This window comes from Mobula birostris, chromosome 4, assembly GCF_030028105.1.
Source record: "Mobula birostris isolate sMobBir1 chromosome 4, sMobBir1.hap1, whole genome shotgun sequence".
NCBI classification, from domain to species: Eukaryota; Metazoa; Chordata; class Chondrichthyes; order Myliobatiformes; family Myliobatidae; genus Mobula; species Mobula birostris.
This window is the reverse complement of record NC_092373.1, coordinates 160,330,573-160,344,653: the sequence shown is the minus strand read 5'-3', so window position 1 is coordinate 160,344,653 and position 14,081 is coordinate 160,330,573. Positions and strand designations below refer to the sequence as shown.

General features: G+C 41.3%; 1 protein-coding gene across 8 annotated transcripts in view; it reads right to left on the bottom strand.

Annotated features, from left to right (window-relative positions):
- Positions 1-14,081, bottom strand: part of LOC140196701 (chondroitin sulfate N-acetylgalactosaminyltransferase 1-like) — a 197,328-nt gene that overhangs the window by 89,569 nt on the left and 93,678 nt on the right. For all 8 annotated transcript variants that reach the window (XR_011885779.1, XM_072256344.1, XM_072256341.1 and 5 more), the window contains one exon: positions 11,642-12,430. Coding sequence is in view for 7 of the 8 variants with exons in the window: in XM_072256344.1 (XP_072112445.1) it covers positions 11,642-12,284 (643 nt within the window). In the remaining variant the exon portion in view is untranslated. The remainder of the gene's footprint in view (positions 1-11,641; positions 12,431-14,081) is intronic.

Below are 14,081 nucleotides of genomic sequence, written 5' to 3'. Positions count from 1 at the left end.
GGGTGGCCACTGAGATGTCAAGATTAGGTTCATGTAAAGTTTTGAATGAATGTTAGAGTCAAGGCCAGTATTTCAAAGAACAAACGAATTCTCAATAATTAACCTTAACCAAGATTATATTTTAAAAAATCACAAGATTCACTTAAACCTGTTATGGAATCCTTTATGCATAAATTAGCTGCTGCTTTTTCAGATTCAGACATTAAACAGAGCTTCATCAGCTGTCCTGGGTGAAAGGAAAAACTCCATGGCAATGTTTTGGAAAAAGACCATTCCCAATATACTGGTTAATATTTACACAGCCATATAGATCTGCCCAATCATCACGATGCTGATTGTGGACTTAGCTGGTTCAAGGGAGGGACCGCTGCTTCGAGTTGCTGCCGCTGGAGAAGCCGTTGGTTCGAGTCATTGCCAGAGGGGCAGTTGGGTCCTGATGCTTTCAGAGATGTTATTGAAATGTTCCCACAACCAGTGGACTCATTTCCAAGGACTTTTCATCTCATGTTCTTGATACTTGTTGCTTTCTTTTTCGTTTTCTATTTGTACAGTTTGTCTTCTGCACTTTGGTTGAATGCCCTAGTTGGACAGTTTTTCATTGATTCTTTTATGATTATTATTTGATATGTTTATTGAGTATGCCTGCAGGAAAATGAATCTCAGGGTTGTATATGGTGACATTCATGTACTTTGAATAGTACTGTTACTGGACCATTGTTTTGGCGATCTGAGTTTAAAACAAAATGGATGGCATTATAGCGCGGCAGTAGTTGTATACAGCTCCTACATCCTTGTCGGCACTGGTCTCAAGTGCTGACTGTGTGGAGCTTGCACATTCTCCCTGCAACCACATAGATTTCCCCTGTGGCTCTGGGTTTGTTCCACATCAGAGAGGAGAGGTGTTTGATGAGTGAAAAGCCCCTGCTACAGAGGTGTGGCAACAGATTCAGAGGAGAGTTAATGGGAACAGGGAGCAATTGCAATGCTGAGAACAGCAAAGACTCACATGGGCCAGATTATACATTTAAATCAGCTTATGAGAAGGGAAAACTAAACTTTTGTTAACTGTAAAAAAAAAAGAAACGGTTGGAGGAGAAAGATTTCCATGCCAAAAACATGTTTCATAACCTTGGGAATTCTCTAGGAATCCAATTAAAAGGTTTATAGTTTAGCCACTTTTACAGCATTGGCAACATGACTGACAACTTACAAGGAAAGAGTCATGCCTTGCAACTTTAATTAGTTTTGCTAATACTTTAGATCTTGTTCAAAAGTGCTGCACACTTACATTTAAAAGATAAAAATCTACATGGTAGCTTGCAGATTGAGTTGTTATTGTCACTCTAAACATGAACTCACTTCCAACTTTGATGCTGTGCTGGTGGGACAGGACTTGACCACTAAAAACCCCACTTTCCCCAGGCTACATACTTCCAGTAATGGCCAAATTGCTACCCCTCTAGACAGGACACTGCTTTCAGACAAGGCATGGAAATAAAGATAGAGTTTACTCAAGCCTGACCTACTGACACCCGGGGATGGACATAGATTGGGACCATCACCTTGGGCATTCCCAAGGTCATGAAACGTGTTATTGGCATGGATATTTTTCTCCTCCAACTGTGTTGATTGGAGGCAGAACACAAGGAAGCATTGGGTAGGAAAGAGCATGTGGAAGGGGAAAACAGGGAGAGATAACAAAGCACGTGATGAGTGAGCACAAGACGAGGACAAAGGACCAGAGACGTGTGCAGGGAGGGGGAAAATGCACTAAAGGCTTTAGCGTTCCTGGTGAAGAGATCCTAGATCACTTGTTGACATCACAATGCTGCCTGTGGAATACTAATTTACTTAAATCTGTGCATTGGTGAATGTGGGGTCATAACGTGATGCCCACTTTCTCCCCTAGCCCATGCTTTGACAATCTACCGATGACCTTTGCTATCCAGACTCATGGAGTTGAAGTCTGGAGAAAGCTTTGGTCAGGATACATTAAATAATGTCAACTCTTCAACTCAGATCCAAAGTGCCAGATGGCTTGGTTTACAAGACACAACTAGCACAAACCCTGTTCTCCCATTCTCATCCTGCACCTAACCCTCTTCTAGAGCAGACCTGGTTTCTACACCAGAGGAAAGCATAGTAATACAATTATCTCCACTCCCAATTGGAAATGCACTAAACTTCAGCAGGAGAATAGAGGGTGGGAAGCTGAGAGTTACTGGCAAAACAGTCAGTTCATTGAATTAAACAATTGCAATCTATGCTGATCAATATCAGCTGAAGAAAATATTGGTACAGGCTGCACAATGAGTTATTCAAGTGAAATCATTCAACACAGTGGCTTGCTTTGACTGCTAACCAAAGTATCTGTCCTGAGTGGAACAAAAAGGATACTTAAGTTAAACAGCTTCATTCCAATTGGGGTATTGGCACCAATCCATGTCCTGATGCAACAGCTGGCTTCACACTTGCAATATTCCTGCAAGATCAGTTCTCAGATGTAGTCATACCATCAGAGGGTGCTGGTGAGCAAAGGACACAACCATGCCACCGATTTAGGAGCTGCAGTGGTCATGAGCAAGACCCCATCTTTGGCCAAATATAATTGTAATCCATCTGAAGCAGCACAAAAGGAAGTACATGGGAAATTGATGTGCAGAATTCCCTTTTACTAGGTTTGAAGTGCTCCCTTTCTGTTTCTGAAGAAAGTGGTATCTTGCCTAAAATGTTTCCACCAATACTACTCTTGCCTTGAAGTTATAGAGATGTCTTTCGTAACTCAGTAACATGAACCATATCTATTTCTCTCAATTATTCCTCCAACCATCCTCTACAGCCCCAAGTAACAGAAATCCCAGGATATTAATCTTCATTTTTGCCTTAGTTTGCCTAATGCCCCAACTAGCACATCTTGGACAATGTGAATTTAAATGAATGACATTTCTCCTGCTGACCAGCTCCCTCCTGTAGTCTTGTATTATAACTGAAGCATGCAGTCTCCAAATCAAATAGTGCCCCAATCCTAACTGCATCAGAGGGCCTGTCTGCCAAACGTTGTTCACATTTAATTAAAATTAGCATCGGTGAGATCTACAGCAAATCCAAGAGCTTGTGCAGAGAAGAGCAAAGGAGGAATAAAAGACACAATGATTAAATGACCAGAGCAATAAGCCAAGCAGATCAAATCACAACAAATCTCCTTAATATTAACATCATAAAAAGTCTGTGATTAAAGGCTGATTTATACTTCTGCATAGTAGCCTACGCAAGTGGCCTACGCTGTCATGAGCATTTATACTTGTGCTTTGGTGTGTCTGCGTCGCTCTGCAATTCACCGCCAAAACGCTAGTTGGTGGTAGGGTTTCTATACCACTGTGTTGAGTTTCTTCATGTTGAAACGCAACACGAAGAAATTCAAACTTTAAACAATGGCGACTGAAACTGAAGGAGGGTGAATTTTCTGTGCTTGTCCGGCCACTGAGAGACATGGCCAAGGAAATGCATTTCAAATATTTTCAGATGTCGGCAGGTAGATTTGATGATTTGGTTCATCGTCTCCAACCATTTATTTTGCATCAGTGTATGCACAGTATACTCAGAGACTTGCAATCACCATTCCAGTTTTAGCTTCAGGTGGAAGTCAACAGCTAGCTATTGACTGGCATCAGGGTCCTCCATAATTTTGGAGGTCTGTAAAGTTTTATGGAAAGCACTGCAGCCAGAGTTCCTTCCCTGCCCTTCAGTCACCTAATGGGAAGCTATTGCAGCGTAGGAGGAAATGCGATTCTACCAAGTAGACCAATCACAGTCGTTGCAGTCTGCATCGCCACGACGCGTAGTTACATTTTTGGGGAGGTGCACGTCAGGCTATGGTGTAGGGTATGGTGTAGGGTACACGGCTACGCCGTACCTACGGCGTCAATTTGACGCAAAGTATAAATTGGCCTTAAGGATTTCAAGCTCTGACAAAATAATTTTTCAGGAAGTAAGAGCCACATTTATAAAATAGGTGTACCATATTAAATACATTAAATTAATATAGATATTGTCACTTTCTGAGGTTTAAGGCAGGGAAAACCTCATGAGATTTGAAATCTTGTATTACCACTTCAGCTTCACTCATTTACTATCATACTCTCACATCTGATCCCCAAGTTAAGAGCCCTTCAGCTCACTCTAGAAAGTCACCCAATCTTTCCCAAATGTTTTGCACATGCCATTAACATTTTGTCTGAAGGAGCCTGTACTATTGAAGAAGTGATAAGAAGAGCCAAATTAATCCAAGTTAAAAACAGCTACAATTAGTCAAAGGGAAGGTTCACTGTCTAATCTACATTTCCTGAATACTCTGAGAGCTATTTCCAGCATTGAAAATATATAACAAAGTGGCTTTTAATTTGAAGTGGACTTCATCAGTAAATATTTCAAGGTACATTTAATCTCTTTGTAAACGATTTATTGTGAACGTAAAGGACAAAGCAACATATCCAATGGATGTGCAGTCTTCTTGCGAATAAACTTTAAGTTGGGGTGTATAGGGTGTCAGGGAGGGGTAGCACTTCTGATGGGGGAACATGTTGTGTTCTTTTCAGGGCGGTTTGTCCACCTTTGGTCCCTACCTGGCACTCAGCTCTCACCTGTGGCTCCTCGTAGCTGTTTGCATGCAACAGTAGCCACACCCCGGGCAACGGCTTTGACAAGCTAACTAAACCAGGTGAGGGTAGCTGACGGGTCTCAAACCCTCGATGAGATAGGGAGATGTCTATCCCAGCATGTGAAGACAGACTCCGGCGGATTGAGTGGATGAGACCAATGGAAGGTCCAACGGTCAAGAAGGCGGTCTCTGCAAGCATCGTGGAACGCATAGAGCACGACAAGACACAGAAGCTGTCCTGGACATCCACTGCACCTAGTCCCATCTCCAGTCATCTCCACCTGTCTTGCCACTGGATCCAGATGGGAATTGGGAAGAGAGAGTGAGGCTGACACTGAGCAACTCTCCCTCACTTAAATCCAAATCAAGCGCCAGTCTCGACACCATCAGCCGGCGGTGGTGGAGTGACATCAGCGCTGAACTCCAGGAGCAAAGGTTCCTGAGTTCGAATCCAGTCAAGCCGCTCCCGGGCACACTTTCCATCCATGCCGGGTTGAGTGTTGAGCTAGCAACTCGACCTCGTAAAAAGAACTAATGGTGTCGAAGTCTTCATCGATGACGATGGACGAACCTTAGAACCTTTAAGTGGTGTTAATGTGAACAATATTATATCTTCACTCCAAAATGCAGTAATTGGATGAGTAAAAATAACGGTTTATTTATGCTTCAAATCAGAGCAATAAATTACCAAGTTCCAGAGAGGAAAAAATGAATTTAGATCACTTCAAAATGGCATTGTTACCTCTCAGGAAAGACTTCAAAATAGGTCCAGTGCTCAAAACAAAAAAGTAATCAATAACAAGTCTTCATTTTATTTTTGCAACATTATATATATTTGATAAATTTGCTTCATTTATAACACTTCTTTCAGCTAGAAATGTATTTTCATGTATAAAGATTTCAAACTTGCCTTAGATCAAAATGGCAGCCAAACTGAAATACAGAAATAAATATCTTAAACTTTTTCAGTTTCGGCTTACATTTTGTTATATGATGGTTAATATTTTTGTACTCCTGATAGTAACTAGTGGTCTTCATATATCCTGGGAGTGCTCGATTGGCAGCGTAACAGACAAAATGCTCACTAGGTTCAAACCACAACACATTATACATTTCTCATGTGTTGCAATGTTAAGCTTAAGTAGAATCACAAGATGAAGCAGGGTGAGTGAACTATGAATAACTTCCTCGTCCCATAGGGCTACAACTTGATACTTTTCAGTATAATAGATTTTGCTATATTTATTTTGCACTGTAAGTTCTTATGTAAACATTTATACTGGAGAATTCCCTATGTAAATATTGATGCAATGTAATTAGAACATATCACCAGAAGAGACACTATTGTACAGCATATGTGATGTGCCAAAAGTATGTGAAAATTAACAGCGATATACAGCTGGAAGCAATGGTACACACAACTAGCCTCTGAAAATGGAAACTGTATATGCACGGAGGCAGATTTCACTGTTACTGTTTCTACATTCAGTGTCCACTTTATTAGGTATACCTCGCATTAGGGTTAGGGTTATTCAATGCAAATATCGAATATCGAATTAACCCACCATGTGGCAGCAGCTCAATGGTCAGGAGGTTCAGTTGCTGCTCAGACCAAAGGTCAGAATGGGGAAGAAATGTGATGAAAGCGACTTTCACCATGGAATGATTGTTGGTGCCAGACAGGGTGGTTTGAGTATCTCAGAATCTGCTGATCTCCTGGGATTTTCACACATAACATTCTCTGGAGTTTAGAGAATGGTGTGAAAAACAAGAAAACATCCTGTGATTCGCAGTCCTGTATGCAAAATTGCCTTGTTAATGAGAGACATCAGAAGAGAATGGCCAGACTGGTTCAAGATGACAGGAAGGCAACAGTAACTCAAGTAACCATGCAGTATGATAGTGGTGTGCAGAAGAGCATTTCTGAATGCACAACATGTCAAACATTGATGTGGATGGGCTACAGCAGTAGAAGACAATGAACATGCCCTTAGTTCATCTCCAGGCACCAAGGCAAGACTAGGGGCAGCATAGTACGGCGGGGGGGGGGGGAATATCTCAGCACAGGTAGCTGAGAACCCCACTGCACTAACAAAATTGCTTTGATGGCATTGAAGCCAATATGCTCAACATCTGTCAAAGATGTCACCACAACTTAATATTTATGACTTTCACATCACAGGAACTGTCAAAGAAAAAAATATTTTAAGACAAAAAATGCAAGCACATATCACAAGAGTTCAACTTACAATTTTTGCTTTTACAGATCCTCTTTGTTTCATGCTGCTGGTAGATTTCTCCATTCATTTGAATAGGGACTGCTGTACTTATACCAGAGTTAACCTAGTGCAGGTTCGGTTGCCAGCAGAGGTAAAAACCTATGGAAGTTTGTCCTGCCCCAGTAGACTAGATGAGGAGTTCACTGGTGCAGCAAAGATGCCACACTGAGCTTTACCTGAAGCCAGCAATGGAAGCTGGAGCTTCAGGACAGAAGCACAACTAAATTCCTGTACGAGCACAGACATTGATTTAATGAAGGAAATATTGTCACAATGAATGATTCTTCCATATTTAAGCATAAATCTGCTCCTACAAATTTGTGTCTAAGAGAATGCATGGCTGCATATTGAACAAAGACTTATAAAAATGTTATAAGACAGACGTGAAAGCACAGAGGAACATCTGGAGAAATTTCTGAAACACCGGTTTGCTGCTGTTGTTACTGCGTGATCGAGAATCTTCCGGAAGGAAGGTCTCAAAATCCCCAGCTTTGCCTGCTGCTGGCGAGTGAGACTGAGGTCGAATCGTTCGGATAGAGATGGTACTCGGTATTTGGTGTCGGAGGGCTGATCGGAGGCTCGAAGTTTTCAGATGACTCAGAGTCGGACTGTGGTTGGGCATGCAGGGAGAGTTTTCTTCCTTCTCCTGTCTACGTGAGTTGTGGGACTTTCGAGAAACTTTGAACTCTTTTACTGTGCCATGGACTGTTCTTCATCAAGTTATGGTATTGTTGCACTGTTGTAACTATATGTTATAATTGTGTGGTTTTGTTAGTTTTTTCAGTCTTGGTCTGTCCTGTGTTTCTGTGATATCACACCGGAGGAATATTGTATCATTTCTTAATACATGCATTACTAAATGACAATAAAAGGGGACTGTGTGTCCTCATAATCTAATCTAATCTAATCTACAATAATAAAATATGCTGGAAATACTTAGCAGGTCTAGCCATATCTGCGTTAAGAAAAATAAAGTTAAATGTTTCAGATCGAGGACCCTTTGTCGGGACTCAGGAGGAGACAAAAGAAGTTTGCTAAGCTGCAGGAAGGGTGGTGGGGCAGGGCCATTTCTGAGAGGGCAAAACCAGCTGCCTTTGGGGGCACACTGTAAACAGGGTTATGTAGTCAGTGAATGAATAGGCACAGGTAGAGAATGAAAATACAAGCAGAAGAATGTGGAAATTGCCAACTGCAGAGTGGGAAACATGTCCAGCAGGTCAGGCACTGCATGTTCTCCACTTCCAGAAAATGGATAAGAACACAACAAGCAAGCTGAGCCAAATTCACAGATGGATGTTTGATAGAGACAGCAATCGGGTTACCTACAGATTCATGTCCTATACATCATGTCCTCAGTATTATTTGTTTACTGTTTATTACTTCCATGATTTGTCCTCTTTTGCACATTGGTTGCTTGTCAGTCTTTATATACTGATTTTCATAAATTATTCTGTATTTATTTTCCCGTGAATGCCACAAGAAAATGAATCTCAAAGTAGTATAAAGTGACACACATGTACTTTGATAATAAATTTACTCTGAACTTCATATCAATGCCTGGCAGAAGAGTGACTAATTGTACCAGCAGTAACAGGTACAAGAGTGCGATCATAATCTCATTAATTGGCAAATAATGTAGTATCCTAGTGCCATTCCAGGGAACCTAGGTTCTGTGGATGCACAAACTGTCAGACCATTAGGGGACACAAGGAGAAAACGTGGAACCGAACTCCGTTCACTTTGATCATCAATGGAGCTGATACAGGATCACAGAGTAATGTGGTCTGTCTAAGCAAATCCCATTTGATTGCAGTTGGCCTATTTCCCTTCGAACCTTTCCCTACTGATGAATCTGTCCAAATATCTTCTAAATGCTGCCTCAGCCACTTCCTCTGGTAGATTGTTCTATATAAATACCATTCTCCATCTTTTGCACCTCTTATTTAATTTATCATATTTTTTTTCTAACCAATTTCTGGTCTTATGAGTTTTTTAGAAATACTGTCATGCAGGACCTGATTGTTTAAACAGAGTATTCCGGGTCACCATTCCAGAGATTTGCAGGGTTCTACAAGTCTGTGTATGGAGGTTTAAGGGTTTTATTTTCTCCTCAGTGTGAATGTGTGATTGTGCTGAAACAGAATGTACCCCACTAAAAAGATATCTAACAACCAAATGTAAAATTAAAAATTTGGGATACAGGTACCAGACAGGGCATGAAAAACGAGGTGAAGTCCTGTTTACTCAAGCCAGGAGAGGTGTAGTGAGGGAAGCACAAAATGTTACATCTAAGCACATGGGGCAGAGCTACAATGGTGCTTAACAGCGATTCCTTCATTTCTACCTTTAATGTCTCTCTTCTTCCTTTTCAATGTGGATGGGGTTCGGTCAGAGAACCTGACCTAGAGTTACACCCAGACTTCATTTCTTTGTGGTGTTGGGACCTATTCCTGGGGGCTCACAGCTGGCCACTTTCTGATACCTTGAGGGCACTGTCTAGAAGATGAGTGCGTCTTCAGGGTTCCGAGACTTCGAGGCCCTGTGGACGAGCCAACTATGCCGATGCTGCTGACTGACGCATTGCAGGAGAAAATGGAACATCGGATTGGCTACCAGGGGCAGCTGGTCTGTCTATCTGTCTGCTGTTGCTGGGGGAAGAATTTGTTGCTGATTCTCAGGTTGGAGAACTCGGAAAGAAGCGGTGTAGCAGAACTTATCATCGCAAATCAGCGAGTTATTTTGTTCATGTCTCCCCTCTCACTGTGAAAAGGTGACTTCTCTCTATCCCTTTATTGGCAGAGAGAGAGACTGTGGTAAGCTGAATTATCAGGTGAATGATTAGTTTTTTGTTGTACTGCAGATCATGGTCTTTTTCGGGGGGGCTTTGCTATTACCTGCTTGGTGGGTGGAGGGTGCTGAAGCTTTTTTTTTGCTGAAATAAGTGAGGCAGGGGATGCTTGTCCTTTTCTGCTGCTTGTGCATGGGAGAGGGGAAGAATAGGAGGGGGCCTTGGTGTTCTCACATTTTTACTGTCACTCATTCTTCTGTTTTTATGAATGTCTGTGAGGAACAAGAATTTCAGGCTGTATATTGTATACATTTTCTGATATTAAATGGAACTATTGAGCTATTAGAAACCATAGAAACCATAGAAACTACAGCACAGAAACAAGCCTTTTGGCCCTTCTTGGCTGTGCCGAACCATTTTCTGTCTAGTCCCACTGACCTGCACACGGACCATATCCCTCCATACACTTCCCATCCATGTATCTGTCCAATTTATTCTTAAATGTTAAAAAACCCACATTTACCACCTCGTCTGGCAGCTCATTCCATACTCCCACCACTCTCTGTGTGAAGCCCCCCCTAATGTTCCCTTTAAACTTTTCCCCCCTCACCCTTAACCCATGTCCTCTGGTTTTTTTCTCCCCTTGCCTCAGTGGAAAAAGCCTACTTGCATTCACTCTATCTATACCCATCATAATTTTATATACCTCTATCAAATCTCTCCTCATTCTTCTACGCTCCAGGGAATAAAGTCCCAACCTATTCAACCTTTCTCTGTAACTGAGTTTCTCAAGTCCCGGCAACATCCTTGTAAACCTTCTCTGCACTCTTTCAACCTTATTTATATCCTTCCTGTAACTTGGTGACCAAAACTGAACACAATACTCCAGATTCGGCCTCACCAATACCTTATACAACCTCATCATAACATTCCAGCTCTTATACTCAATACTTTGATTAATAAAGGCCAATGTACCAAAGCTCTCTTTACGACCCTATTTACCTGTGACGCCACTTTTAGGGAATTTTGTATCTGTATTCCCAGATCCCTCTGTTCCACTGCACTCCTCAGTGCCTTACGATTAACCCTGTATGTTCTACGTTGGTTTGTCCTTCCAACGTGCAATACCTCACACTTGTCAGTATTAAACTCCATCTGCCATTTTTCAGCCCATTTTTCCAGCTGGTCCAAGTCCCTCTGCAGGCTCTGAAAACCTTCCTCACTGTCTACTACACCTCCAATCTTTGTATCATCAGCAAACTTGCTGATCCAATTTACCACATTATCATCCAGATCATTGATATAGATGACAAATAACAATGGACCCAGCACTGATCCCTGTGGCACACCACTAGTCACAGGCCTCCACTCGGAGAAGCAATTCTCTACTACCACTCTTTGGCTTCTTCCATTAAGCCAATGTCTAATCCAATTTACCACCTCTCCATGTATACCTAGCGACTGAATTGAAGCTAAAATTTCAATAGTTTAAAACAATGACGTTAGGGTATATATAGGGCTCAGCTTGTAGTAAAATGACAGAGAAAGAAGGAATCTAATATAAGATTACAGTAATCTTTCAAATTCATAATATAGGAAATTCTATTTATTTTATTTTCTAAAAATCCTTCACAATCAATTACAAGCCTGTCGAAAACGTAGGAGGAGGGGGCAACAAGCTCTTTATGAGAGCATCTTAATGCCATGGGTCAATGAGCTACCAGCAACTAGAACAAGAACACCCAACCTTGTAACAAGAAGGGTACTTCAAGCCAACACAAAGAGGGAGCTTTGATTCATCCACCTGGGAGGTTTACAACCTTGGTTTATGTGTTTGAAGGACAATGTGAAATTCTACTTCAGATCATTGCAACCAGAAAGCAGAAACATCAACCATAGAAAAATGAACAAACCAACCTTCAATAAAGTCAGCAGCTGCGTGCGTCCGATGGTTTGCTGCTCCTTCATCTTCGGGGCTGTTCAAAATCCCTAGTGCAACCTCAATAGCTTCCACCAGTTCATCCCGTTTGTCCTTCCGGATTGGTTTCTCCTCAGGATGTCGGGTGAGACCCATTTCCAGCTGGTACACCTTCTGGAGGGTGAAGCTCTCAAATGGTATCACCGAATATTCTGTGGGCAATTTAACACCAGCGTGGACTTCCGCTTTGTAAATCTGGGAGTGCAGAAATTCCCACAGATCCACTTGTGTTTTCGCTGGATTGCTTGGATCAAATTTGCCTCCCAGTGAGTCGCTATAGCGGTCATGTACAATCTTGAGCTGCTCACTTCTTTCCCGCAGTTCCTCCTTCAGTTGTGCTATTTGCTTCTTCAGGCTGTTGATATAATTACGGTGTTGCTCCTCACGCTCTTCAAGCAACACCCTGAAGTTGTCTTTCCCAGTTGGCCCACTCACCCTGGGTAACAAGGGTTGGCCATCTTCCACCTTTGGTGTGCACGCCAGCATGTACAACAAGGATACTACACTGCACAGGAAAACCAATACCGTGGCAAACTGCCAAATCCATGCCGGCGTTCCCCTTCGCATCACTCTCAACCACATCCTGTCCTTCTGCAACGTCAGTCCAGTTAGTCAGTCCTGAATGATTTGACACCAACACCATTTGTTTCTGAACTAAATGTTTTAGTCCTGAGAAATCTTCTCATTTCAAGCTGAGCTCCTCTTCTGGTGGCTACTGGGAGCACATCCTGAAAGTACAAAGACAAAACTGAACGCATATATACTGCAAACATCAAATCAAAAATTCATTCAAATAACTTTCTCCTTACAAATAAAATGTAGTCATTGCTTTTTCATCATTTACAAGCTAAGATTTTAACAAGCTCTCTCATACTAACGCAGTAAAATCAATTTTAGACAACAGGGACTTATGGAGAAGAGGAGTTCGGTGGGTAATATCGTTCCGGCTGACCGTAAGTTCACTGAGAGCGGTAAGCGTAAAGGAGTTGGGTGCTTACTGTTCTGGTTAACAACAGATGGTGCAATCCGGGTCATATTACAATCGAGGAACATGTTTGTAGACCAGATATTGAACTTTTTACTGTTGATCCTATTACGGCAATCTTTGGATTGCCAATGGTAGAACATAAATCTTTATCTTCTTCAGCCTCTCGAATGATAGCTTTTGTTACTTTAATGGCGAGAAGATCTATTTTGTTGAACTGGAAGGAAATTAATCCTCCAACTACATTCCAATGGTTTTCTCAAACCATATTAAGTTTAAATTTAGAAAAAATTAGAAGTGATATTTTTTACCCTTCGGTTACATTTGAAGATACCTGGAAACCGTTTATGCAACATTTTCATATGATGTAATCTGACCTTTCCGAATCTTTTTTCTAAAATTATATGATGAGAGGAGCGGAGTTAGTGACATTATGGATCTTGTCTGATACAAGTTGTTGGTCTAGCCCTGTTTTGCCTTTTTTTGGGGTTTTTTTTCTCTTTCTCTTTTGGGGTTTTTTTTGTTTATATATTTTTTTTTCTTTTTATTTCTTTGTTAATGTTTAATCTCATTATGAGTTTGGAAATCTTTTATTTCTATGTTACTTAAAATTCATTTTATATATGCTGATGAACGTTTTTCCAATCTCTTTGTACCAACTTTGTTATTGAGTTTATAATTTTGAAAAATTACTGAAAAGATTTAAAAAGAAAGAACTTTTTACTGTTGGACTTCGGCCACATCCCACCGTGATACAACACTTGGCGGCACGGGAGGTTGTTCCTGCCTGTGGCCATCAAACGTGCAGCTCCTCCCGTGGAGGGTCAGACACCCTGAGCCAATAGACTGGTCCTGGACTTATTTTCCATCTGGCATAGTTTGCATTTTGTTGCTTGATTGTTTGTGGTTTTTGTATTGCTATATTTACGCTCTATTCTTGGCTGGTGTGGCTGTAACGAAACTAAATTTCCCTCGGGATTAATAAAGTATATCTATCTATCTATCTTTAACTTTTTTTACTTGCTTACAAATTTCCCCAGTAACTACCCAGACAAAATAGTTCCTCTATAACTACCTTACCAATTCCTTCATCATTTTAAACATTTCATTCAAATTACGCCAACTTTTTGAACACAAGGAAACACAACGCAGTATTTAACATTTTTGTTCATGAGGAGATGAGTTATTAACTTCAAACTTTCTGCATTTTTCACTCAAAGAGTTGAACTGCACGTGCATGTAACGAGAGCTGTATAACTCATCTCCTTCTACCTTAGGTCACAAACTTATCTATCACCCCTGCTGTGGACCACTTCTGTAAAGAAGGGATCCGTATACTCTAGGAGCGCTGGACTAAGTGTGTACACATAGGAGGGGACTATGTTGAAAAATAA